The sequence below is a fragment of the Bos indicus x Bos taurus genome, chromosome 19 (assembly GCF_003369695.1).
Source record: "Bos indicus x Bos taurus breed Angus x Brahman F1 hybrid chromosome 19, Bos_hybrid_MaternalHap_v2.0, whole genome shotgun sequence".
In the NCBI taxonomy this organism is placed as follows: Eukaryota; Metazoa; Chordata; class Mammalia; order Artiodactyla; family Bovidae; genus Bos; species Bos indicus x Bos taurus.
Window position 1 is genome coordinate 14,536,345 of NC_040094.1, and position 27,728 is coordinate 14,564,072.

General features: G+C 44.8%; 1 protein-coding gene across 5 annotated transcripts in view; it reads right to left on the reverse strand.

Moving 5' to 3' along the window:
* ACACA (acetyl-CoA carboxylase alpha) overlaps nt 1-27,728 on the reverse strand; it is a 286,691-nt gene that overhangs the window by 41,938 nt on the left and 217,025 nt on the right. For all 5 annotated transcript variants that reach the window (XM_027518132.1, XM_027518130.1, XM_027518129.1 and 2 more), the window contains 5 exons: nt 25,579-25,676; nt 20,893-21,013; nt 19,881-19,991; nt 1,701-1,844; nt 982-1,102 (listed from right to left, as the gene is read on the reverse strand). In XM_027518132.1, coding sequence (XP_027373933.1) covers nt 982-1,102; nt 1,701-1,844; nt 19,881-19,991; nt 20,893-21,013; nt 25,579-25,676 — 595 coding nt within the window. The remainder of the gene's footprint in view (nt 1-981; nt 1,103-1,700; nt 1,845-19,880; nt 19,992-20,892; nt 21,014-25,578; nt 25,677-27,728) is intronic.

The following is a 27,728-nucleotide window of genomic DNA, read 5'->3' on the forward strand; positions in this document are numbered from 1 at the left end:
ATTCTTTAAAATATAGCCCTTTGTAGGGGGGTGGGGGAGGGAACAGTTGAAAGAAACATGCAAAAAAGAACATTTTCCCAAAAAGCCTAAAAAGGTAGATTCAAAATGTAGCAGGAGGATTTGGGGCTTCACGAAAGAACTTCCTGCTAAATAAGGTTTGTTAAAATCGCCAAGTGGGCTAGCAAACGGGAATGTACATTTGCCTTCAGTGGAGTGACCTCTTTTTTCCCCTGTTGTTGCTTTTTAAGCTTGGTATAAAATAAGCCCCAAAACAGAGGGATATATTAGATAAATATAGAGGAAGGGCTTGTTCTAACTCAATATAGCTATCAAATTAAAAGTTCTGTCCTCCAACCAGGGAAAGACAGTAACTTCCCAGGTGGCACAGTGGGTATGAAGCCACCTGCTGATGCAGGGGACCTGGGTTCAATCCCTGGTCTGGGAAGATCCCCCACGCTGCGGAGCAACTAAACCCACGCACCGTAACTAACAGAGTCCACTTACCGCAATGAGCGATCCCACGCGCCGCAACGAGGACCCGACAGAGCCGAATAAAGAAACACAGCTTCAAAAACGACCACAGAATAAATAAAACGTCTCTGTTTACACAGGCTAGATGCTCGAAGATTCTGGTCCTATCACTCTTTGACTTTATGGGTTATATTTAACTGTTTTGAAGTTTTTTGAGACCAGTAAGTAATAAGGGCTCCAATAACAGAATAAAGAGAAGAAACGCACTAATGACCACAGCGCTCAGAACTGACTCAAGAGCTGATTTCATTCATTTTTCATTTGTTCTTGACGGATTTTCTACCTTTTTCTTCAGAGAGCTGTTGTTTTTCCACATTTCCCTCATTCCCAGGTACTTCCGGGGCTCTGTTTTCTTTGTCACATGCTATTGTGCAGGAATTGGTTAGTGACGGAAGGGAACACTGAAAGCGCGAGGGCCAGGGTGCCACGGACCCTCTAAAATACACATACTTGGGTGAGGCCGGCCTGCCAGCATCCACCGAGGGTCATACGGCGCCTTCGTGGGCACAAACTCGATGACTCTGTCTATTGGATCCTTGGAGTTCAGGAGAGGAACTGAACTGTATACACTCTAGAAGGCGATGGGAGGGAAAGAGCACAGCGGTCAGTGAACAACTCGTAACTCAGCAACAGTGACAGACAAAAAGAGCAGGACCCACATACGGAAGCACACCCGTTAGTCTCATCCATCAGCTGGAAGGACCCCAGTCGAGAGCCAGGCCCTGAGAAACAGGTACAGCTCGCAAGTCTCACGTGGGAGCCTGGTAGAAAGTGGGGCGATTGGACTCTTGACTTCAGTGCGCCCAGGCTCTCTGGGAAGTCCCCTAGAGGGGTGGACACCGATGACAAAGGGGAAAGCCCCACAATGAGAACGAAGCCTTAAGAAGCTAGGGTCTGAGCCCAGACAGGACTCAAGGCTTCCCTGGCTGGATATCATCAGAAGGGGGCCTGACCCCTGAAATCCAAAGGTGTTTTTAAAGAAAGGTAGGAGGCAAAAGATGGCTTTAAGAAAAAAAAAAAAGAAAGAAATCAACAGCTTCTAGAGAATATTCTGTAAGAAAAAAATCCTTCTCCCATAAAGGAGTCCCATATGCTGAGGCAGTGAGCTGTGGTGAAAAGGCCGGGTTCTCCGGGCCTTTCGGTGCCGGCAGCAAGCGGGGAGGACTCACCTTCGGCATGTAAGACAGCCAGTGCAGGACGGTGAACACCCCCTCGAAGTCGTCACAGACGGTGCTGTGCGTCACCCCATTGTTGTGCATGATCTGGATGCCCCCCAGCTGGTTGTTGGAGGTGTATACTTCCCTCCCGAGGACCTAGGGAAACAGGCCAGACAAAAGACGTTCATCCAGTCAGAGAGAAAGGCAAGGTCTGTCTCGTAACTGCCACTAAAATGGATTCTTTTTTCTGCAAGACAGAGTCTGGCCTCCGAGGGCTGTGTCGAGGGACTGTCTGGACCTTTGTCCTAAAAAGAAAACTCAGAAGACACAAAGGGCATTTTAGACAATCACATACTCTGCTGCAATTTAAACACCAGCAAGCCCCTCTCTATCAGCCGCCACAGACGCGTGGTGGCATCCTGGGCTCTGGGGGGAGACCACAGTGGTGGGTAACGCTGGGGCCCCGAGACGCAGGCCACGCCACGCTGCTGCCCGCAGACGCAGAAAGGGGAGTGCCTGGCTGCTGACACCCTCGAGCGACGAGTCTCAGTTAAACAGGAGCATAGAGAGGTTTGGACTCCTCGTTTTTTCCAAGGGTTACTTTTCCCCTTTATATTTGATGTTTCAAGTGAAATCCTGAAGCAACTCATGACACATACATGAAGCCTTGAGCCTAAAGTCCTCTTTGTGTGCTAGGCACAGGGCAGTGATTTATGCCCAAACCCACTTCTCCTGGGTCCTTTCCTCCCCAGGTTCCAGGGACTTCAGGGCCTCAATTCCCTGGTCTATCCACCCCTGGAGGAGTTTAACTCTTGTGAAGATGAAAGGCACCTGCGATTGGAAATCATAAAGTTACCTTTAAAAAAGAAAAAAAGAAGAAAGAACATTCTTCGACTCGGAAATTGTAGGGCTTCTGTTCCCCTTGAAGATTGGTTAATCATTTCTTTTGGGGAGGGAGGTTTTCCGACCCAGCAGATGGAAGCTGGGCAGCCTGACCACGGACTCCTGCAAACTGCTGAGTGTGTAGTAATTGCCAGTCATCTACGGTAGCCCTGGAGAGCTCTTAACAGCTGTGGAGCCGCTTACTGTATGTTACCTTTTCTTTCTTTCCCCTTTCTCCTCCTCCTCCTCTGGAAAATAACCACAACACAAAATTTCTTCCTTACTTTTATTCATTTCCAGCCTCTGGGGGAGAACCTAATAAAGGAGAGACCAGCGAATTCTACCTGTATATTCCCATTTTGCCCCTTCCTGTTCAGAGCTGTGAGCGGGGCTGGGTTAGCCCCGGGATCAAGACCTGCCAAAGGCTGAGGAAGGGAGCAGCCAGAGCCATCACCTCTCTGGGACCCAGCTGGCCTGGGTTCCATTTAGCTTCAGCTACAAAGAGGAGAGGGGCAGACTTCCCAGGGGGCTCACTGGTAAAGAATCCGCCTGACAATGCAGCAGATGTAGGTTCGATCCCTGGGTGGGGAAGAACCCCTAGAGAAGGAAATCACAATCCACTCTAGTATTCTTGCCTGGAAAATTCCATGGACAGAGGAGCCTGGAGGGCTACAGTCTACGGGGTCGCAAAAGAATCAGACACTCACTTAGCAACTACACAGCAGAAGGAAAGGTGGAAGAGATTCTTCTGAAAGGAATATGGGAGGCAAAATGGCTCTCAGATTTCTGCTTTCCTTACTAGAGAAGCACAGAAACAAGCCTCCGCAGGCACCTCTGAGCTGAGCGACGGGCCTGGCAGCGCCTTTGAAGGAGCCCCCGGAAGCGGGGAGGCCGAATCTGACCACTGGGCTCCCATCCTCCGCCCGGTCTGCCTTTCATCTCAGCCCAGGCGCCTCGGCTCTATTCTCATTCTCCTGCTGTCTCTTTCCATTTGCCCTCTCCCTGACTGATACACTGATCTCTCGGTCACTTGGCTTTCTGCTCCACTGCGTCCATATTACTAATAACACCTCCGCCACGGCCAGTTTACCTCATGAAGGCAGGAGCACATCATTACAAAATAAACTCATAACTTTGACATTCTAGCAAATACACGCCGTTTGTTATTTTTATGGCTTTAGTCTTTCTAACAGGCAGAGGGCATTACATACCTGTTTCCTTTCTATCTTTAAATGTGTGCACACATGCACACTCGCACATGCACCAGGAAACAAGACAGAGCAAAAAAAACAAAAAACAAACCCAACCCCCAGCAAATGTCCAGAACAGTCAGACGACGGGGGACCCTGGTGGAGGCAGAAGCCCTGTCACTCAGGAGGCCGCGCTCCGATCTGGCTCTGGTTTTATGGACATCATAAACCCGATGGCCCACAGCTGGTCCTTCTGGGACAGACTGCCTCTCTGCCAGAAGTCGTTCGGTGTGATCAGCAGTATTTTTAATTATTAAAATAAAATTGGAAAGGGGGAAAAGAAATAAAAAGGAGACACTGCACTGACCCTGAATATCTGATACCCAGAGAGTATGTCAGGGGCCCAGAATGCCTTGCTGCCTAGAAGCAAGAAAATAGCTAGGGCTATTTTGTACTCAGAAATGGTATTTCCTTTCCCATGAAACCCTGTCTCTAGGACTTGATAAGGTCCAACCACTTAGAACCCCACGCCTCTCCCAAATCAGTAATGGCCCCATCGAAAACCAATCTCAGAAAAAGGGACTGAAACTGATGAAGAGATGCTTAGCTGTTCAAATACACCTTCCTCAGACATCTTTGCCCCCTCATTTCAAAGAGGAAGAGAGCCTCCAGAACTGGGTTCCTCCTGGAGGCTTCCTTGTCCACCCATTCCACCCCATATTCTTACATCTAATGGGAGTCAGATCTGGAAGGAGCTAATCACTTAGCATGTCTTCCCTTTACCAGTGGAAACTCAGGTTCTGACATCTTGGCATTGTTCTGAAAAGGCAGCAGTATTTCTACATTTCTTCTCCTCTGAGGAAGAAAACCAGGGCTTACTACAGCCAAGAACATCATCCTGGGCTAAAGAAATGTTTGCCATCTGAGAGGATTCATTGCATTTGGGAACTAAAGATAAAAATTATATGGCAGACAGAGTGTCCGAAGAGCTCCTTCTGGTCAGCCTTATCGCAGGAGGTAGGCGGTAGTGGGTGGGGGCAGGTGCAGAGGGGAAGGACACGCAAAAAATGAAGCCTGCTTCACTAACCACAAACAAATGCCAACAATCATGGCTACTTAACAACTGGGGAAGAGAAAGCAGGAGCCTCCAGTTCATCTTCAATGACTGTATGTGTGCAGCATGTACCAGGAGAATGGGGCGCACACAGCAGCTCCTGACTGATAGGGGTCGGGGCTGACTCAAGTGGTTTTAATGATTTTGGAATACTTCACAACAAAAGCTCCAACTGCAGAAGCTGAATCTGGGCGAAGACAAAACCCATTCTGCCCAACTCTGAAATGATGGCACTGGAGCAGTTACGTTAACCCTGATGAGCATCAGGAAGGCAGAGAAAAGGACCACCCAACCACTGTTACAGTCTTCAATCTGTTGCCCTACCAACCTTCTATGGCAAAACCTGGAGTACACAACCCTCATCAACATATCATTTTCATGAAGTAGGTGAGCTTCATTCATCAGTTTTTTTCAACTGGACATACCCATTCGTATATAGGTCATGCTGCTCGCCACATTCCATTTCCGAAATTATTCCTTGCACATTTTATACGACATGATACAAACTCTTGGTTTATCTGCCCAACAGCATCAATAACCACTTAAACATAGGAACCACTCAAAACAGGGGACTCTGCTGAGGCCCTACTTTGCCGCCTCCTCCCAAGTCTGAGTGGAGAGGCAGTGCCATGAAATACTAGGAACAGGCACCATCTCAGGTCCCCTGCTGAAGAGTGTCGATGCTGACAGAGCTGAATGAGGGCTCGGCCTGAAAGAGGATCTCCGTTCACTCCCCACATAAAATTAAGCCTCATCCAGCACTCAGTCATTCCAGCTGGCGGACCTGGGAATTCAGGGCACTGCCTCTAGCCAGTGATTAGCAGAACACCAATGTTAGAGGCTCCGTGAAAGATGCTGCAGAGCCTTTAGAAACTTCGAGGTGCACAGGCAGTACAGACGAATGCAGTCACACATCCACACACACAGAGAGGCCTGCACCACTGCTGCTGCTGCTGCTTATCTAGAGACGCTGCAGACACCTCAGGTTTACCCCGGCTGACAGGCAATGAAAACAGTCTAATATACCGCCTGCTCTCGCCCTTAAATCCCTTTTTGGAGATCAAGATAAACTCGTTTCTTCCCTTCCCCAATGCTCCAGACGTTTGAGTGAAGTGGTAGAGTATTGTGAGGTTTTGTGCAAATGAAATCACTGTGTAATACTGATTGAGTGTAGTATTTACTTGTCAGGATATTCGTCAGCACCCGGGCTTTGAGCCTTCCGAGTTTCATAGATGCAACTTTAGCTCAAATTTTTTCAAAAAAAAATTGCTTTTGTCCTGATATATACATATTTTATCAGGCCCCTCAGATTTATAAGCAAATATTTGCAATTGTGTGCTGCAGATGTGAGAAACAATGATGCATATCGATGCATAAAAAATAAAAATTCTGCTGCTGTTTTCTCCCACTTTATCGAACCTTTTCCCCTTTAAACATTCCTGGTGGATCTAAGAATTTGGCTATGCACGTGGAGTCCATCCTCTTTCTCATGAGAGTATTTCCACTCTTAAGAGGATTTCAGGAGGGGTTTTGTAAATTTCCTGAGCAACTGTCATCACTGGATTTCCTCCATGATTTTAGACATTAAAGTCCCTCTGGGATCTATTGGGTTATTGATAAAGGTTTGGTTAAGGCAGAAAGGGAGAGAGAGATGAGAAAGAAAAAGTGCGAAGAAGTGTTAAAATAGGGACAAAGGAAAGGAGAAAGGATGAGAGAGAGGAGAAGGGAGGGGGAGTGAAAAGAGGAAGGGGAAGAAAAAAATGTAATAGCTCATCTACTCCTGGTGCTAACACCCTCCTCCTTGACCTGAGAGGACTACATTTTTAAAAGCTGACAAGTAATTCAATCTCCAATTAACAATTTTAAGTGCTGCAGCACATATTACTGTGTAAATGTTTCTCCAGGAATACATCCAAGGGTGAACGGAATTAAACCTCTAGGGAGACAGCACCAGTGCCCGTGAGACCAAGAATATTTGGGGGTTCCAAAATATAGTCCCTTTATACAGAGACCCAGGGTTGCAAATTCCTCCCCTGCTTTGTTGCCGCTATTATCACTGGCAAACCGCAGAGCTGGTTGGCAGCTGGCAGGCTGGGGCTAGACAAGGGACGCAGCGACACACTGGCGGCACAGGATGGGAAGCCTCTGAGCCATGGCTGGGTTCAATGCCACCCACCGCAAGACCCAAAATCTCTCTATGTGTGTGTGCGTGTTCAGTCTTGTCCAACTCTTTGCGACCCCAATGCACTGTCCGTGGAATTTTCCTGGCAAGAATACTGGAGTGGGTTGCCGTTTCCTTCTCCAGGGGACTCTGGCGTCTCCTGCATTGGCAGGTAGATTCTTTACCACTGCGCCACCTGGGAAGCCCAAAAATCTCTTTATAAGTGGTCAGGTTTGCTGATGGATAAACTGGAGCAAAGGGACTGTGCTACCAGTGGTAGGAAGGATATTTACGGGACTTACCTCGTGGTCCCATGGTTAAGAATCCGCCTGCCAATGCAGGGGACACAGACTGGATCACTGGCCCAGGAACTAGGGTCCCACATGCCACAACCAAGCCTGTGAGCCACAACGACTGGAGTCAGGGCTTTGTAACAAGAGAAGCCACTGCGATGAGAAGCCAGCGCACCACAGCGAGAGAGAGGTCGCGTGTAGCAACGGAAACCCAGGGCAGTCAAAAAAAGGTAAATGTTTTAAAAAAGAAAAGATATTTATGCAAAAAGAAACTGAGATACAGGGAGAATAGAGGAATGAGGTAGATGGCAGGAGGAGGAACTGGGGTAGAGAGGAACCTCATGAAAGTTTACTTGTCAAACGTACGAGAAAAAGGCATAGACTTCCAGAGTCAAAACTGATGCCAGAGGAAATCACTCATCTCAGGGATCCACCAACTGCTCATTTAGCTGCAGACTTGAACACACTGACAATAAATTATTTCCAAATACAGAAGAAAAATGTAAAAGTCTGGTCTACTGACATATAATTCACATATAGTGAAACTGTCCAATTTTAGGTGTACAATTCTATGAAATCTGACATCACAGAGGTGTATAACCACCACCCACAATTGCCCCAAAAGTTTTCATCAGCCCCCAAAGTGTTCTCATTTCCTTTGTAATCAAGTCCCTTCTCCCACCCGTTGGATGGATCCTTGTGTCTCAACAACGCTGCCCGTTCTAGAATGCTATGCGTCTAGCTTCTTTCAGTAGCATTACGCATCCAAGAGTCATTGACGCTGACACAGGTGGCAGCTCCTTTTTTACTGCAGATAGTATTCCATGTTATGGAGATACTACCACCTGTCCATCTGCTTGCTGTTAGCTGACATCTGGGCTGTCTCCAGTGTCAGGCAACTATGAATAAAGCTGCTGTACATTCCCATACAGGTTTTTGTATCAATGTACGTTTTCGTTTCTGTTGAGTAAGACTGCTAGCAAAAGGAGAAGAGGGCACCCGAGGATGATATGGTTAGATAACACCACGGACTCAACGGACGCGACTCTGAGTCAGCTCCGGCAGACAGGGAAGGACGGCGAAGCCTGGCCCGCTGTGATCCACGGGGTCACAAAGAGCAGGACACGACTTAGAGACTGAACAGCAGGATTGCTAGGATACACTGGAAGTGGGTAACTTTTTTAAAAGAAAGCTAGACTTTTTCTAGGTGAATGTACCATTTTGCAGTCCCACCAACACATGTGAGATTTCTAGTTGTTTTGCATCCTCACCAACATTTAGTATGTCAACTTAAATTTATATTAGTAGGGTCTAACTGTGGTTTTAATTTGTGTCTCCCTAATGACTAATACGGAGAAGGCAATGGCACCCCACTCCAGTACTCTTGCCTGGAAAATCCCATGGGTGGAGGAGCCTGGTGGGCTGCAGTCCATGGGGTCACTAAGAGTCAGACACAACTGAGCGACTTCACTTTCATTTTTCACTTTCATGCATTGGAGGAGGAAATGGCAACCCACTCCAGTGTTCTTGCCTGGAGAATCCCAGGGACGGGGGAGCCTGGTGGGCTGCTATCTATGGGGTCGCACAGAGTCGGACACGACTGAAGCGACTTAGCAGCAGCAGCAGCAATGACTAACAGATAAATATCTTTTTATGTGCTTATTTACCCATCTTTATACCTTTGGTGAAAGGTCTGTTCAAATTTCTTACCCATTTAAAAAGTTACTGGGTTGTTTCCTATTATTGAGTTGTGAGAACTCTTCATATATATATATATATATATATATATATATATATATATATTTTTTTTTTTTTCCAGTGACCTCCCAGTGGTTTTTCTGACTAGGTATGGGAAATGAGGTCGGTACTGGAAGGCAGCTGGCTGTGTGACTGCCTCTGCCCACCAGTGGAGAGGCACAGAGTTTGGTGCCTGCTGTGACCTGGCTTCTTGGGGAGTAACACCGACCTTTCATCTCTTCAGCCTTTCTGTGTTTTCTCATCTACATCTGGTGGGCGGCAATTTAGTGTTTTCCTCTTAAAACACGTGAAAAGCCTGTTACTGTCTTAACACAACAGGCACACAATAAATGCCGGTGAACTGCCATCATTCTCACCGTTCTATAAAAACTCAGCCCTGGTTGGTATTTTCAGCAAGCTGAACGACTATAAGCAATAGAAGCCTTTCCTATTAGTGCTAATATGTGTTGGGGCTTCCTTAAGCAAAACGAGGGGTTTGGTTTTCCTCTCCTTTTAGTTTTCCCCAGTGGAGATACTGGGTTTTTCTTTCAAAATTCTTTACCTGGGCTAGAATTAAGCTAGTAACTCTATATACTATAAAGTCATATTACATTAGGGTTGCTCTACTGAGCTGCATAAACCTGCTTTATCTGTTGAGAAGACATTTTATCAAAGGGTTAGATAGAAAATGAAGATACCCACAAGTTGATGATATGTTCCAACGGTCTTGACTTCCCATATTTGCATCTTATGCTCTTGGTTAAATTCAGATGAGTTCCTTTCCTAAATAAACACTGATTTCTCACTTTCTCTTATGTGCAAACTATTTTAAAAGGCTTAAATTCCAGACTCTAAGACATTTAAACTATTAGGACCCAGTCAAGAATCAACCAGAAAAACTTGACGCCTTGGCATGGTAATTTGTTATCAATCTAAACTGCTCTTAAAGCTTCTCCTTTCATAATTCAACATTCCTGACGGTGGACGTTTGCTGATTAGACTGGGTGAAGGTGGCCACTCTGAGTGAGAGGGGACACAGCCAGATCTGGATCCACGCGCAGGGGACATTCCCGAGAATGATGAACAGTCAGGAGTCAGGTTTCTAAACAGTCTCGTTTCCTGCGTCTTTATCATATTCACACAGCAGTCTGTGCACAGCCAGGGACCAGGTCTGTCTTCGCCCCAGAAGACTGAAGCCCTTGCATTTCTAATCTACCAACGTGTGCAGTTCTTGCACTTTTAATTTATGAGTGTTTGGGGGGGAACTCTCTGACTTGGGAACATATTGGCTCGGTCTAATGCTTGGAGATTATTAAACTCGGAGCTATGCTCCACTATCAAGTCTACAGATCTTTTATTTAGAAGATATGGTGCTCTAAATGCACAAAGAGCTCCCTGTCACCTTCACATTAAAGCCCCTAGTGCCTGGTAAATGGAATTATATAGCTGTCATCTCCTTTCCCCAAAGTTTTAAGAGTACAATGGGCTCATTTTTTCACACTCCATCCCAGCTTCAGAACTAAGAGACCTACTTTGTATTGATTTAAGGTCTCAGAAATAAATAAACCTGCTTCACCGCTGTGATTCACAACAAATTCATGATACACTATTGCATGATATATTTCAAGCTCTGGCCCTGGCTCTCTTTTTCCTCTGGTGAGTGATGGGGGAGGTGGGAGGTAGTGGGGAGCTGCAGAGCTGACAGCCGGATGGTTATTGGAGATGGCTGCTGACTGCAAATCCAAGAACAGACACTGCTGGAGGAGTATGGGAATTTTTTTTTTAAACTGGGGGGCAGGGGTGAGAAGCTAATTTACTTGGGTTTCAGGCAGGGGTTGGGGGGAGAAGAAAGGTTAAGGGGAGAGGAGAGGGAGAGACACAACAGCAGAGCTTCAACTGAACACTAATTTGCAAAGACAGAGCAATGAACATGGCTGGAAAGAAGTGAAGAAAACCCAGCACAAGGAGGCATAACATCTAAATGACTGGGAAGATGAAGAGCTGAGCTGCTCTGCTGAGGGCACCAGTCCTTGGGGGGCACTTAGCCTGAGTTCAGGGACGATGTTTATGACAGGCAGAACATGTACAGATCCTACACACCCCAGAACCTGTGAAGTGGAGGCATCTCTTGATTCCAAGACTCAGGGCGCATCCAGTCCTGGGGGCTGGATAGGATGCTCTGGAGAGAGGGCAGACATAGAGCAGAGGTCACATGTATGTGTGAACCAGAGATTGCTCCCTGAGCTGAGTGGGTGAGAAATTAGCATCTTGGTTTGTGTGCCCAGAGGGCTTCAGAGTCCCTCAGTCTACATCACCCTACTGATTTCTGAAACAAGTCCCACTAAACTAATTTTAACAAGTATCTGAATATATAGCTCTCAAAAAGACCTATCTTTGGACTTCCCTGGTGACCCAGTGGTTGCAAATCCACTGCCAATGCAGGCGACACAGGTTCGATCCCTGGTCTGGGAAGATCCACATGCTGCGAGGAGCAACTAAGACCAAGAGCCTCAACTCCTGAAGCCCGTGTGCAGAGAGCCAGCGCTCAGCAATAAGAGCAGCCACCGCGATGAGGAGCCCGCGCACCGCAGCTGGAGAGGGGCCCCCACTCTCAACAACTGGAGAAACCCCACGTGCAGCAACGAAGACCCAGTGCAGCAAAAAATAATAAAAAAGACCCCATCTTCCAGCCCTGTATCACGACCTTGACTTTTGACAAGGCGGGTGATGAGAAGGTATAAAAGCCTGGGTGGACAGCATGCAGCAGATCCCTAAAGTTCTAGAGAGTACTATTTCCAAGTGGTGAGTTTTAGCTGTTCCTCCAGTAATTAAAACTCATTTCATATTTTCAGCTGGCTGGAATGTTATGAATCCAATTTCTTTGCTATCTTTGAAGAGCATTTTCATCTTCACTACGTTTGTTCTTGAGACAAGACTGGACTTTGAAAGCGAAAATACATGGGAAAGAGTTTGGTTCTGTTCAGTTCTACAACAGGCCAGAGCATCAAACTGGGAGTCACTTTGTTAATTTTGAACTACTATTTAAGAGGAATTAGTTTGTCTGTATAGAGAAACAGACTAGGAAGAACTTCATACAGATTAAACGGATTGGCTTAAAGAGTACTGAGTTGCCCTTCAGTCGAGTTTTTCAAGCATCACTGAATGACTATTTGGTAATGGAGTTACAGCAGAAATTCAAACAACAGTTGGGCAGTGGGACTCTGAAGGATCCTTCCGCTTCCAGTAATAATTCTAGGACCACTTGTTCTCATCATGAACTACATCACTACCATCACCACCTGGTACTTAACTCTTCTGTAATATGGAAAAAAAAATTAAACTGTTATGCTCTACAACTCCCATTCCTAACCTTGCTAATACATAGTAATTTTATAGATTACTAGTATGTAATCGCACTAACACAGAATTCTCTCACATGTAGTCACTTTTTTAGACTCCCCACCAGTGCTCCAATCTATTCTCTCCCTGCCCCAACCTAACACAACTCCCGGGCTACAAGTCAAGACACATCTTCATAGCATAAGAGAGTACTAGAAATTAAAAAGAATTTAAGATTCAGAGACCCTCTGGTCTTCACCTTAAGATAGGAAATGTATTTTACATAGAGGAAAGTGAGCCCCAAAGAGACAAGAGCCCAAAGTTGCTTTGGGCTAGTTGCTTTGCTAGTACATGGCAAGGAGAGGAATAATTTAAAAAATTTTATTTGCTTTTTCTTAGAAAAAAAAATCTGAGGGACTTCCCTGGTGATGGTTAAGAATCTGCCTTGCAATGCAGTGGGGTCCATCCCTGGTTGGGGAACTAAGATCTCATGTGCCGAAGAGCAACTAAGCCCATGCATCGCAACTTAGAGGGTCCAAACTCTGCCAACGAAGATCTTGTGTGCTCCAACCAAGATCCCATGCAGCCAAATAAATAATAAATACATAATTGTTTTAAAATCTAAAGGCTGTGATGGGCTTCGCAGGTGGTGCTAGTGGTAAAAAACCCATCTGCCAATGCAGAAGACATAAGAGACACAGGTTCAATCCCTGGGTTGGGAAGATCCCCTGGAGGAGGGCATGGCAACCCACTCCAGTATTCTTCCCTGGAGAATCCCATGGACAGAGGAGCCTGGAGGGCTACAGTCCATGGGGGTCACAAAGAGGGTCACAAAGAGTTGGACATAACTGAGTGACTAACATCAAAGGCTTTGAAACTTCAAAAAGTTTTAGCACGTTTATAATAGGCTATTGAACATGATCATTCCCAAGTCTCAATGCCCAGGCAGAGCCTCAGAACTCTAGAAGTTCCAGAGTGATGCTTGTGTGGGCTCTCCCATCCTGAGTGTCTAGGCCACCATGCCCACGCGGGCTCTCTTAGAGGGTCAGAGGCCGTGGACCCCTGAATGACAATTCCACCAGAGAGTGGGGATCAGACTGCCTGCTGATGACCTCAGTGCACTCATGGCGTCAAACAGCCCTGCTCACAGTTTCCTCTCAGACCCGAGGAATACTGGGTGAGAAACTAAACAACTCCCCAGATGGGGTCAGGTGGCCCCTATTTTACGTGTGCGCAGGGGGAAAGGCCTGAAAACCAAGGGGATGGGCAACCTTTTCTGAGAGCTCATTCCTCATGCTAAAGAGAGACTGATTCCGAGAGGAAGCTCACATACCCTCTTTAGAAAGGAGACTGATCCCATCTGGAGCTTCGGAGAACAGGGCCTGTCTGTTGTGAAAATAGGTAGTTAGGGACTTTTAAAAATGCAAATTGCTGGACTGATCCTTAGAGTGATTATGAGCTATTGTACCAACAAGTCCTTGGGGACCTGCGCAGACATATGACTGACACATATACTACCCTATCAGGGCCGGACATGGTGCCTCTAGCGTTAATGGCTTTCCAAAGTGTGTGATTGTCTTCAGATAACATCTATGGGGAAAGTCAATATGTGGATGTACTGCCACAGTGAGGACTGACATCTAACATTTTCTTAAAGGAATCTTTGCCTTCCAAGGGTCAGAAAGTAGAGAGGATGTTGTGTTTGTATTTCACTTCCACGTCTCAGATAAAGAGCTGCACTGAGACAGGCCCCTAAATGCATCTTAGGGAAGACAACAACACTACCAGTGAATTACCTGTATTAACTCATTTAATCCTCACAAGGGCCTGTTACAAGCCCTGTTTTATGGTTAACACTACTGTGACCTGGAAGGGTTAAGTACTTTGTTCAAGGTCGCTCCACTCACAGTTGGCAGAGCCTGGATTCAAACCTGGCCAGTCTATTTCTCTTTTTTTTTTTTTGGTTTCACCATGAGGCTTGTGGGATCTTAGTCCCCTGACCAGAGATGGAACTCCTACTCCCTGCATTGGGAGCTCTGAGCCTTAACCACTGCACCTCCAGGGAAGTCCCCAGTCTGCCTCTTTAAGTTACGTGACAGTTACAAGGCAGCCAGAGCTGAAGAACCATCCCTTCCTTTCTCAAGCCCCATGGCTGACTCACATCGTGCATGAGAGTGTCATGGGCAAGGACAGAGAATGCACAGTGCAGGCTCCCGGTGCTACAAGCTCCTGGGAGGAGCTCTGATACTATACCCCAAAGAGTCACGTTTCACGTGGTACAGACAAACAAATACATGTATTTGGAAACTGAGATCCAGTGTGGGCCTGATACCAAGTTTCAAAAGCAAGATTAGCAGAATTAACAGGCTTAACACATAGCCCTAGTCACACTCATCATATAATTTATTTTTTCTTGGCAGATCCATTGGTACCAGGGACCTGGTCTCTCTAAAGGGAATGAGATTATTGGATATCTTTTCCCCCTTAATGCAGAAGCTTTAAAATGCTTTAGCATAAGAAAATCATACATCACCTCTTGAATGAATCTATAATCCACCTATCAGACCACTGGCACATGCCTTACCTCCAGAGACAATTATTGTCCAGAGGACAAGTCATAAACTGCAATTCTGATTTCTTGGTATAAAGAGAGAGCTTTTACCATATCTGGGCAGTGGATGAGAACTGGCAGGCTCTAGTCTATATCCCTTATATTTCTAGGTCCTCCCAGCCTACCGACCTCTTGACGTCACAGTAAACAGAACAGAGCAAAGAGTGGAAGGAGAGGAAGTGGATCTGAAAGTCACTGCAAACGTCCAATGTCGCCTTGACTTAGGAGTTTATGGCTCTACAAATTGTCACAGCCCATTAAGGGTCTCTGTTTCCAGTTTCCCAAGCACACAAGCTGCTGCCTTTGCGAAGCCAGCCTGACTCCCTTCTGGCAGGCAGTCTTCCATGTCCATCAAGTCCGTCCTTACCTCTCAGTGAGGAATTCTGAAGGATCTGCCCGCCCACTGCCTACTGTTTGAAGAACTGGGAACCCATGATCCACTACCTTGAGTGACATGAGAGAGCAGGCCCTTAGGAGCTTCTCTTACTTATGTTATCACTCGCATGACATTTGGACAAAAAGTAAAATGACCACTGGGATGTCCCTGATGGTCTAGTGGCTGAGAGTCCGCCTGCCAATGCAGGGAACACAGGTTCGATCCCAGGTCCAGGAAGATCCCACATGCCGAGGAGTAACTAAGCCACAACTACTGAGCCCACGCACTGCAACTACTGAAGCCCTCTTGCCTAGAGCCAGTGCTCCGCAAAAGAGAAGCCGCCACAATGAGAAGCTCCAGCCCCACAGCGAGGAGTAGCCCCCGTGTGCTGCAACTAGAGAAGGCCCACACGGCAATGAAGACCCAGTGCAGCTTAAAGTAAAATAAATAATTAAAAAATAAAATAAAATGATCACACTACTTTCTCTTCTCAGGCCTTGTGGACACTGAGCCCAGGGAACTGAGCGCACCTTAAATGAAACTCAGGGACGTGGAGGTTCATGTTCTGCTGCTAGTTCTAGTCTCTGTCGGTGGAACGAGTAGACAAAGGTATTCTTCTACCTTCTGCTGTTTCTGTCTTCCCATCTGTAAAATGGCCCTCATGCCACCAGCCCACCCAGAAAGTTACAAGGAGCCACACAGATGCTCTTAAGTTTCAAATAAAGTTATCCAGGCTGCCCCTATCACCAGCCCATCGCCTTGAGTTCAAATGTCAACTCTGTTTTTGCGACGCTTAAGAAAACTGGATCCTGTATCTCTCCTCACCTGTGTAATATTCTGAATATTTCACACATAACTACAGGCAGCAAAGAACATGGCATTCAAGGAACGAGGATATACAAATACTCAGATGACAAGAACCGGGGATCAAAGCACACATGTGGGGAGCACTGTCTGGTCTTGGTAAACAAAAGACAGAATGGCAGAGGACGGAGCCCCTAAAAAAGACATGTAAGTGAACAGTGAGATCACTGACAGGAAGACACAGGAAACCCTGGGGATGGTCATGTTTTACATGCAGGTGACCACTGCCGGCTACAAAAAGAAATCCTTTAAAAGTAAGCGTCTTTGGAAGAGAGAGGTAGGAAGGGCTAAACTAATTAAAACCGGGTTGGCTAACGACGGGCAACACCACGTGGGTGCTGAGATGGAGTGCAGCCATAAAAGCTTGACGCAGACACGCAGTGTATTAAGTTGGGAATGTGTGTCTTTCCAGCTTCGTTTCTATTAAAGGAACAAACAATTTACATGTGGCTGCGTTACAGAAGTGTGATATGTGGAGTGTCAACCCCTTCTCTTCACACCCAACTGTGTTCAGTCAAAGGGAAGACGGGGTGGAGGGGGGCGGGGAGGGGGAGGAGAAGAGCGAGGAGAAAGAAAGTTTTTAAAAAAATCTCTGCCTCAGCAAAAGTTTTCATTAAAATTTTAGACAAATGATCCCTGTGTCCTTCTCCCTTGCTGCCTGGGGCTCCATGCTATTTCTATGCAAATAACAACCTCGTGGTTTATATCTTATTATTTCCACCGGAGCTGCAGCGACATGACCTGAGACGTGTAAGAGGTGGGGGGGGGTGGGGGGGAGGTGGAGTTAGAAAGGAGAGAGAGAAAGAGAGAAGAGGAGAGAGAGAGATGAAGTGGGTGTTCACTCAAGTGTGAAAAAAATACTGTCAGGAGTGCGCGTCAAGAACAAAAAAAAAAAATCGCAGGGATAACGTGTTTATTTCAGTACCACCCCCACCCCCACCCCACCCCCCCTCTGCAATCCAGCACCTTTTAAAATTCATTGGGCATCCGGCGATCATGCACAATCCATCTGCTTTCACTTTATCATTTGCATTTCATGCCTCCTGGCTTTTGATGTGCTGATACTTTGATGCAGTCAGGAGACGCGCATTATCATTATTTCAATTTTCAAAGGGGTCAACGGGATCGGCACTTGCACACACAGATTTTTTTTTTCCCTACAACCTCTGTATGCTCCCCCCACCCTTCTGACTCTTTGCCCTAATGTTTAACATAAAGGATGAAGGCTCAGAAAGGTAGGGGTCAAATGTTTACAGTCTAAAGGCTGGCGTCCACCACCTACATTTACACAGGTACACGCGTATGACAGGCTAGATGGTCAGGGCTTGGGGAGGCTCTACGGGGCTTCAGACACACACAAAGACTTTCTCACACATGGAGACTCAGGGAAGCACACAGAGAGGGATCCAGACACAAAGAGACAGAGACTAGCGCCCAGGCAGGAAGAGACACGCACTCAAAGTGACCTGGACACACGCCCAGCGGATGCGAGACACAGATTCCTATAGAAGAAAAGGCAGACTGTGTAGAGCGACAGCGGTGCACACAAAGACAGGATGTGCACAGGCAGGAAGGCGGAGGAGGCAGCCGGAGTATGTGGCTCCCGTCTAGTCCCCTTCTTCATACTTGAGAGGCACAGGGGCAGACAGGACATTTTAATGAATTTGCATGAAATCGAGGGTCTGCCAGCTCCATGGCTCCATGTAAGAGGACAGTGAAGCAGTCAGGGCAGGGTTAGGTAACCCCTATAACTGATCACTCCGTTCAGCTACAAATGATCATATCCTTCTGGAAATGAGCATTGTAGGGTAAGTTACAGCTGCAGCTTCACTGTCTCTTCCCTACAACTAGACTTTAACCAGCAGCCCTGCAGGCTAAGAGGAAGATGAATATAATGAATTTGATCACAGCAATTTAACCAGATTTTAAGAAAACAAAACAAAACTGATAATGCTTTCTTTGTAGCATGATGGAAATTCAACTACCAAGCTTTCAGGAAAAAACAAACAAAACCCCCGGCAGCAGTGACAATAACACAACAATGACAACACCTCTGCCTTTTGGAATAGTCTTGCTATCAGGGAAAAAATAAGAAACTCAGTGTGACAAGACACTTTAGAAATTAGCTCTTTGCTCAGGTAGAGGAACATTACAGAAATGTAGGTATCTTCGTTACCTTGGATCCTCACAGATAATGGTACGTACAGTTCTCTTCAGCATGCATCAATATCTCATTCTAAGAAAAAGGATCCAAAAGAACAACTTTTTTTTAAAACGTAAGACTCTCAGCCAGTTTCATTCAGAGCAATAACCTCCCTCAGTAGAGACAGTTCACAATCTTTATGTCCAGGCTACTCTCTAAAGAAAGAGCAGGACATCCAAGCCGGCCTCTGTGAGCACCGCTCTGCTTTCCTTGGAGAGAAAGGCAAACCCAGAGAAGAATGCAGAGTTCACACGGGTGCAGAGAGCAAGCTTATCACCTCACACCATTCTCATTTCTGGCGTTCCCCCAAAGGTAACTGGACTGATGGCAGTGTCAACTTATTCTAAATGGGGATGATAGGCTGGGACACTGAATTCCAATCCTTCTTCTTGAAAGTCAAGGCTGGATTAAAAAAAAAAAAAGTTTGTGCAAGTCTAATAAACAACTAACTTAGCACACGTGTAATTCCGCAAGTTCGGTCCCCAAACCATATTGAGAGAGGAAAAGGTAACTGCACCAGCAGTGCAGGCCAATGCTTTGCGCCGAGTTCTAGATGCTTTTACCTGTGTTTCCTCATTTAAAGGTGGAAATTATTACTCATCTTTGACGGATAAAGAAAGATGAGAGGTTATGTGAGCTGTATGAGGTCAGTCAGCCAGCCTTAGACTATTACATATTCTTAGCTTTGGAGAGAAAATAATTTTCCTATGCCTGCAAAGAAGGGGGAACTACACGGTCCTTTGTATATGCAGTTATTCTTAGGTACTGAGGTCACTGTAAGAGTGAAAGCTATATATTTTTTCCCCTCTGTGGAAAACCACTATGAACTTGGATTGAACAGGCACAAGCATTTCTTTGGAAGGGACAGTAAATGTCCATGTCACATTCTTTTCTTAGCAATCCATCCATGCATCCATCCACCCACTTTCCATTCAACATTGACCAAGTACTTCCTCACCTATAAGGGACCATGTCTTAAGTGCTCCTCTTCAGAGATGCTTTCACAAATTTCTCAAAACTTTAAAACCTGACACCCTTGCCATGTTCAGAGGATGTTTCATAGGTATAAATCTCACATTGCTTGCTCACAGATGAGAAAAAGGGAGGGAGGGCAGAACAGATGCAGTCAATCTGATCTTTCTAGAAAGACATCAGAATGTAAACTCTTTGCAGCAGGAGTTATATATGGTTTGTTTATTAACATATACACAGGGCTTGGAATAGTGTCAGGCACATAGTAGGTACTCATAACACTCATTATGTCAAATGAATGAATAGGCAGAGAAGATGGAGAGAGGAGGAGAGAGAGACTGAGGAATGTGTGGGCTGAATATCTTCCCTGACCAATCAAGACCTGGAATTAAGAATTCACAACAGTCTTTGAAAAGCTTCACACACTTCTCCCAAACTCTAGAAACTTACTTTGTTGAGGGCCCCAGCTCCTGTCAGGATTAAGTGAGAATTTTCGACCTGGATGGTTCTCTGTCCCAGTCGGACGAGGTAAGCCCCAATCCCAATGGCCCTGCATGTAACCTTAAAAAAAGAATAAATTCGATGTGTCACATATTTATGTTCCCTCCCAAGCTGTAAGAATTAAGCTATAGGTATAAAAAAAATTCACATTAACAGAAGCTAGGTGTGTGTTTTTTTTTTTTTAAGGAAATCTGTTTGGTTAAATGACAATACAAAAACACAATTTCCTGGTTAAAGCCAAGAAGGTAACATAATTCATTCAATGATTCAAGTAACAGTTAAAGGGTCTCAGAGCCTTTACTTCTCTTACACTTCTGCCTGTTCCACAGATGTGTGGCATCCACACTAGAGGTATGAAAAAGGAAACTAGTTAAGAGGAGAAGAAGTTTAAGCTGTTAATACTGTGTGGAATATTTGAGAAATAAGTTAAACTAAAAGCTAACACAAGGTGCTAGTTTTATCTGGGGAATCCAATTATGTACATTACTCTATCGTCCTACTATTATGCACAATTAAAATCAAATTGCAGATTTACAATTTTAAAGCAATGCTCCTGGGGCTTCCCTGGTGGCACAGAGACAGGAATCCGCCTGCCAGTGCAGGAGACACAGGTTCGATCCCTGGTCTGGGAAGATCCCTCATGCCATGGGGCAACTAAGCCCACGCTCCAGAGCCCGGGGAATTGCAAATACTGAAGCCTGCACACCCTAGAGCCCGTGGTCCACAACGAGAAGCCACCACAATGAGAACCCTGCAGCGCAGTTAGAGAGTAGCTCCCACTCGCTGCAAGTAGAGAAAAGCACGCTCAGCCTCAAAGACCCAGCACTGCCAATAAATCAATATATATATATATATTTTTAAAGAAATGCTCTCATTTGAAGCTGAACAGCAGTGACGGTGGCAAAAGCAAATCCTAGTCAAAGCCAGCTCTCGAAAAATCTCACACTCGGCCAAGATTTACCAGGCTGATGGTGATGATCTCGTCGTAGGCCAACGAGGATTCCCCAGCAATCATTCCAGACCCTCGAAGGTTCTCTGCTCCAAGTCCTTCTTCCTTCCCAATAATGTCAGTGATCTTGTACCTGGTGGATAGAGCCATGCCAAATTAGACAGGTTAAACACAGTAACGACAATCCATTAAGAGAAGAGCCACCATTAATAGGCTGTTAAAAGCATACCGAACTCATATTTAACACCAGAGCTCTGTACATTTTTTATACTCGTCATTCATATATCTTTCCTTCTTAGCTTGGTGCCTATTTTGTCTGGAAGCAACATGGTGTAGCGGAAAGAGCAAAATCTGGAACTAAGGAGACAGGTTTAAATCCCTGCTCTGACACATACAGCAGTGCAACTCTAGGGATAAGGTAACTTGTGTAAGATGGGAATTAGAGTGTATCCACTTCTGAGAGTTGAGTTGAGTTAAATTAAGCAGCAACGAGAGGGTTTGACACATAGATGGCGCTCCAGTGTCAGAAGACCTCTTACATTCTAGGACGTGTATCTCTACAGTAAGCCACAGCCATTATTAAATCAAACATTTTAGATGAATGTTACCCAGGAATTAAAAAAAAAAAAAAATCCAGAGGCACTGTGAGAACAGTTTCTCGAGTTCCAAATCCTCTCTCTTTCCAAGACAAGGATGAAGGGAAGGTCAACACCGTGCACTCTATCCCTGCTCCTTGGCAAGTACCCAGTGTATGTACGAGAGTTTCTGGCACAGTCTCTGGAGGGGCAGGAGGACTGTGTGCAAACGTAAAATGCTGGGCAAGTTGTCCAGAAAGCAGCCTGTGGATCCAAGGGGAGCCACTCGTGGGTCTTCTCAGTGGGAGGTTAGGAGTGATAGCTGATAATGCGAAATGGGAGATGGGGAATGCAGCTAATAAAGGGAAAATACAAAGTAGGACACAGAGATGGGCATATGTTATTTATTGTTCCACGTGTACCCAGAAGGCTTGGCACTGGGCACAGTTTTAGAAACTGAAATAATAAATAAATATCCCAAAGTGGCTCTTAAACTATTTTTTTTTCTGCCCCATATTTCTCTGTTCCTTTACTTCCAGCCTTCCACCAATTCCTTTTCTTTGCTCTCGCTGTTGTTCTGTGGCTTTGTTTCTGCTTCCCAGATTCCCAGTAATTGCTTCTCCCAGTTCTTCATTTGGCTCTGTATCTAGACTCCTGATTTCAGACTTATGTTACAGGTCAAGTTAATCTGCTTTAATGGGTTAACGAGCCACAGTAATTTGGTGGTGGGGGAGGAGGTTAAGTGTTCATTTTATAAGGCCCATATGCCATATAGTCACACATACCCATGGGCCCAGCCAGCCTTCCTTGCAAAGCAGATCTTTTCCCTCCTAAGGAGTGCATACTGCTTCAGAGGTGTTTATGATTTGTTAAGTGACATCTTTTCCTATTGCATTACATGAAAGAGAGTAAAAAATTTCCCATTTTCTGCTCTATGATCTAAGTCTTCTACCTTTAAGACTATCATTCTTTAAAGCAGTACCAGGGACCTCCCTGGAGATACAGTGGTTAAGACTCTGCGCTTCCACTGCAAGGAGCACAGGTTTGATGCCTGGTCAGGGAACTAGATTCCGCATGTCACATCACATGGCCAAAAAACAAAAAAGGTAGTACCACATTTTAATGTTACTTATAATAAAAACCTTTGTATGCTGCTGCTGCTGTTGCTAAGGTGCGTCACTCGTGTCCGACTCTGTGCGATCCCAGAGATGGCCGCCCACCAGGCTCCCCCGTCCCTGGGATTCTCCAGGCAAGAACACTGGAGTGGGTTGCCATTTCCTTCTCCAATGCATGAAAGTGAAAAGTGAAAGCAAAGTCGCTCAGTTGTGTCCAACTCCTATCGACCCCATGGACTGCAGCCTACCAGGCTCCTCCGTCCATGGGATTTTCCAGGCAAGAGTACTGGAGTGGGGTGCCATCGCCTTCTCCGAACCTTTGTGTAATGTAATACAATTACAGAAGATTCATGTGTGCCACTTTTGATCCTCACAACAGTACAGTGTGATAAGGAATATCATCTCCATTATCATAGGTAATAACAGCCAGGATCTGTGATTGCTCACTATGTGCTTAGTTCTGTGCCAATAAAGGCTTCACATATATAAGCTCACTTGCTTCTTCTTTGTACAGACGAGGAAACTGAAGCTCAGAGAAGAAAACTGACTTATTTTAACAAAAGCAATATACAAAAATCAAGTCTTCTGAGATACCAGTAACAGAGTTAAAAAATACAATGGCGGGGGTGGGGTGGGAATCCTGTTCAAAGTAGCAAGAAAAAAGTGAAAAACATTTAGAGCTATCTAAAAAACGGCAAAATCCCACCATACCTACACTGTACACCAAGACATCCTGGGATGGGTGCCACAGTGAACCCTCAGTCAGGGGCCCTGACTGCTACTGCTGCTAAGTCGCTTCAGTCGTGTCCGACTCTGTGCGACCCCATAGACGGCAGCCCACCAGGCTCCCCCGTCCCTGGGATTCTCCAGGCAAGAACACTGGAGTGGGTTGCCATTTCCTTTTCCAATGCATGAAAGTGAAAAGTGAAAGTGAAGTCGCTCAGTTGTGTCTGACTCTTAGTGACCCCATGGACTGCAGCCTACCAGGGTCCTCCATCCATGGGATTTTCCAGGCAAGAGTACTGGAGTGGGGTGCCACTGCCTTCTCCCAGGGGCACTGAAGGATGTTTCAAATTTTTGAGAGAAATACTATGTGGTATCTGATGGCTCCCATGTGAACTACTAGTTTCAAGTAGTTCGTGGTTTAACAGTAGGTAGTGCTACATTCCTTCTGACAATCGTTGCAAAGCTGGGTTTTCAGTTTTGAAGGTGGTGCGGGGTGGAGGGCGTTCTACACAAAAACCAATGCAGAATATGAGGGTGGCGATGTCCAAGCTGACTCTAAGATCTGCAACGTCGTGCAGATCCAAATATCCCATGCGTAAGTAACTGCAATTATTTAAGACTGACATAAAACAAATTTTCAGCTATGATATATACTATACAGTTGACCCTTGAACAACAGCCAGAGTTAGGGGCATCCACCCTCAGGAGGTGAAAATTCAAGTATCACTTATAGTTGGTGCTCAATTGTTAATACACGGTTCTTCCATGTCTATAAATAGATTCAACCAACCACAGATGGTACAGTACTGTTGCATTTACTGTTGAAAAGGTCCATGTAGAAGTGGACTCAAGAAATTCAAACCCATGTTGTTCACGGCAGAAATACTTATGAAGCTCTCTGGGTTTGCCTACTCAATAATCAGAAATACGAGGTATATCCTTTTGCCTAAAGCTGCTATGAAAAAATTACAGAGACAATATGGGTGCTGTGAACCAAGAAAGACTGGGACCTTCTGGCATAACCTATGTGAAGAAAACTATAAAACTTCAAATATACACTTAAATAATTAGAAACACACACCATATATCTAGTTGGGAAGAGTTAATATTATAAAGCACTCAGATCTTCCTAAATTAATTTATAAACCTAATGCAACTTGGATCAAAATCATTATGGGAGGTTTGGGGGAATTTTTAAAAAAATGAGCCTATATGTAAAAAGACAAAAATAATGGATAAAATTTGGGGGGAAAATTAAGAATGTGAGGAACCCTGGCCCATTAGAGCAGTTAAAACTGTGTGGCATTAGTCCAAGAATAGATAGAACAAAAAACAGAATATAAAGCCTGGTAATTGAGTTAAGATTATTATAAAAGTGAAGAAAGTATGAATTATTCAGAAAATGATACTGGAGCAACAGATTAACATTCTGGAAAATACTTTCAGATAGATTATAAAAATGTTCAACTTCACTGGTGATCAAAGAATACCAGTTAAAATAACAATTGCTGTTTTCATCCTATTTTGTTGACAGTAATCAATGCTGGCAAGGATGGAGAACAATTAAACAGCGTGAACAAGCGCTACATATACTGCTCGTGGGAATGCAGCTCTTGAGAAGACAATTTGAAATTATTAAAAAAAATTTTTTTTAAATGGACATACTTTTTGACTACTAATTCTACTTTTAGAAATTAACACAAAGTAAATAACCAGAGATATTCCTCAAAGTTTACATAAAAGAATGATCAGTCCAGGGACACAGCAGTAAAAATTAGAATTGTCTGAATGCTCAAATATGATACATTCATTAAAAAGATTTATATGAAGCCATTAAATATCATATTCTCAAATAATATTGTAAGAACATAAAAAGTTACCCCCCAAATAATTTTTTGTGGAAAGAATAAATGACAAAAGACCTTTTCTATTATGACCCCAATTATGTAGGAAAAGAGATGTATATACATATGACAGAAAGAATATAATATATATTAATAACTGTGATCTCTTGGTAGGACTATAGCTGGTTTTTACTTTTTATTCATAATTATTTGTATGTTCCAACTTTTCAAATGCATATAATAAACAATTTTAAAGCCTCAATGAATAATTTTGCTTTTTAGCTAGTAAGTGGTAGAGCAGAGATACCTAAGGCTTTAGATTATGCAACAAGCAATCTTCATTGCTCAAGGTCATAATCAACAGGACAGTGAGAAAAAAATGATCAAATTCTCCTTTCTTGAATCCATGGCCAAATTATTCTGATGGATAATACCTACCTGGATTCTCCTTCATCTTCCACATGTTCACAATGGACAGAGTTGAGAGCACTGACTCTCTTGTAATCTTGAGGGGTCAGATATAAATATTTGTATCCCTGTGGGAAGCACAAATAGTTTTTAACCCATTATTTGCCATCACCACATGACCAGAAGACCCAGCAAAGTACATATGATGCAGTGGTTCTAAGCTAGCTTTAAATCGCCAAATCATGTCTTAGAGTTACTGTCTCATAGAATACTAGCATAGAGAGTGCTCCTTTGAAAGATGGAGGTGTCTGTTTCTGTATCATTGTACCCTTGAAATTAGGTATCTTGCAGCTGCAACCTCAGGTACTAATACATTCCACTCATTTCCTTTTCATCAAGGTTAAGGGGTCATTCTCTAATCTTAAGTGATACCTCCATTAAAAATATCAACACAAAATTAAAGATTTGCATGAATTACTATTCATCATTTTCTCACAATGGGACCATCGTACCATCAAAATATAGATGGGTCAAGGATAATTGAGAGCATCACAAAACTGGAGTATTCAATCTTAAAATCAGATGTCTATGCTAATGATCAGTAAACACTAAGCTTGAACCGTTTGCTTTTTTAAATAAACATTTTATTTTTTAAATAAAAAAGCAAAAAAATATTTGCTTTTTAAAATAAATAATCCCTAGGTACATTAAAAAATCATACTAACATTTCATGATTGGCTTATTTTTATACATACATATGCACACTCACATACAGAGTTATTTAATACACATATTCACCTTAAGTGAAGGAGTCACTCAGACCAAAAGACAAAAAAAGCAAGCAGAGAAAAACACTTAAAATACTACAAGAAACTATGTCCGCGGTTTAACTGAACTTGTCCCACAGTGAGCACAACATGCCAGAGACATGAATTTGAATTTGCCACCGATTCTGCCTGACTCTTGCTGAGAAGGCAGGGAATGTCAGCAGTATGTCAGCCAGCCACATTTATCGGGCGCCTACTACATGGAAGGCACCGGCCAAAGCATGGGGAAAACAGGAACGGACAAAACAGGCAAAAGTTTCTGGCGTTACACAACTTATCTTCTAGTAGGAGATACAGAAAATACACAAAATAAGTAAGTTAAATATACGATGTTAATGGGAATAACGTTTGAGGGGAAAAAATAAAATAGAGGAAGGAGACAGGACAGCTTGGAGAGTCGACCTTCTAGAAGAACAGCCAGGAAAGGCTTTGCTGAAAATGTCACTTGAGCCAATACCTGAAGTGCTGTGGAAGTGAGACATGGGGGTATTTGGCGGAAAAGCACACCAGGCAGCAGGAACCACAAGCGTGAAGGTGCCGACTGTGCCCCGCAGGCTCAAGACAGAGCGGGGAGGCCGGAGGAGCCAGTGTGGGATGCGATGGGATCAGACGAGGACGGGGTCACTGGAGGCCCGCCTAGGAGGGACGTGCCGGCAACTGCAGGGTTTCCAGCCCTCATGTGAGTTAGCTGGGAAGCCTTTAAAGGGTTTTAATCACAGGAAAGTTTGGAGTCACGATCTGATTTACATTTAACTGGATCATTCCACTTTCCTTCCCTTCCGTTTTTATTTTTGGTCGTGCTGGGTCTTCGTTGCCATGCTGGTTTTTCTTGGGTTGCAGCAAGCAGGGGCTACTCTTCAGTTGCGGTGCATGCTCTTCTCATTGCATGGCTTCTCTTGTTGTGGAGCAGGGACTCTGGGTCATGCGGGCTGCCGTAGTTGCAGCTCCCGGGCTCTAGAGCACAGGCGCAATAGTCATGGTGCTTGAGCTGAGTTGCTCTGCTGCATGTGGGATCTTCCTGGACCAGGGACTGAACCTGTGTCTCCTGCATTGGCAGGCAGATTTTTTACCACCGATCCACCAGGGAAGCCCTCCACTTCCTGTTGAGAGTAGACTTTGGATAGGGGGAGGGGCAAGGCCAGAAGCAGGAAGGTCCATGAGGAAGCGACCGCAATAAATGCAATAAGAGATGATGGGGACCTAGATCATGGGGCAGCAGCAGAAGCACTCAGAGGTGGTTGTGCTCTGGGTATATTTTGAAGGCTGGGATGCACACGCGATTCACTGACAGAGAGGATGTGGATGTGAGAAAGACAGGTCAAGCATAACTCTAAGATCTTTTACTTACACAGA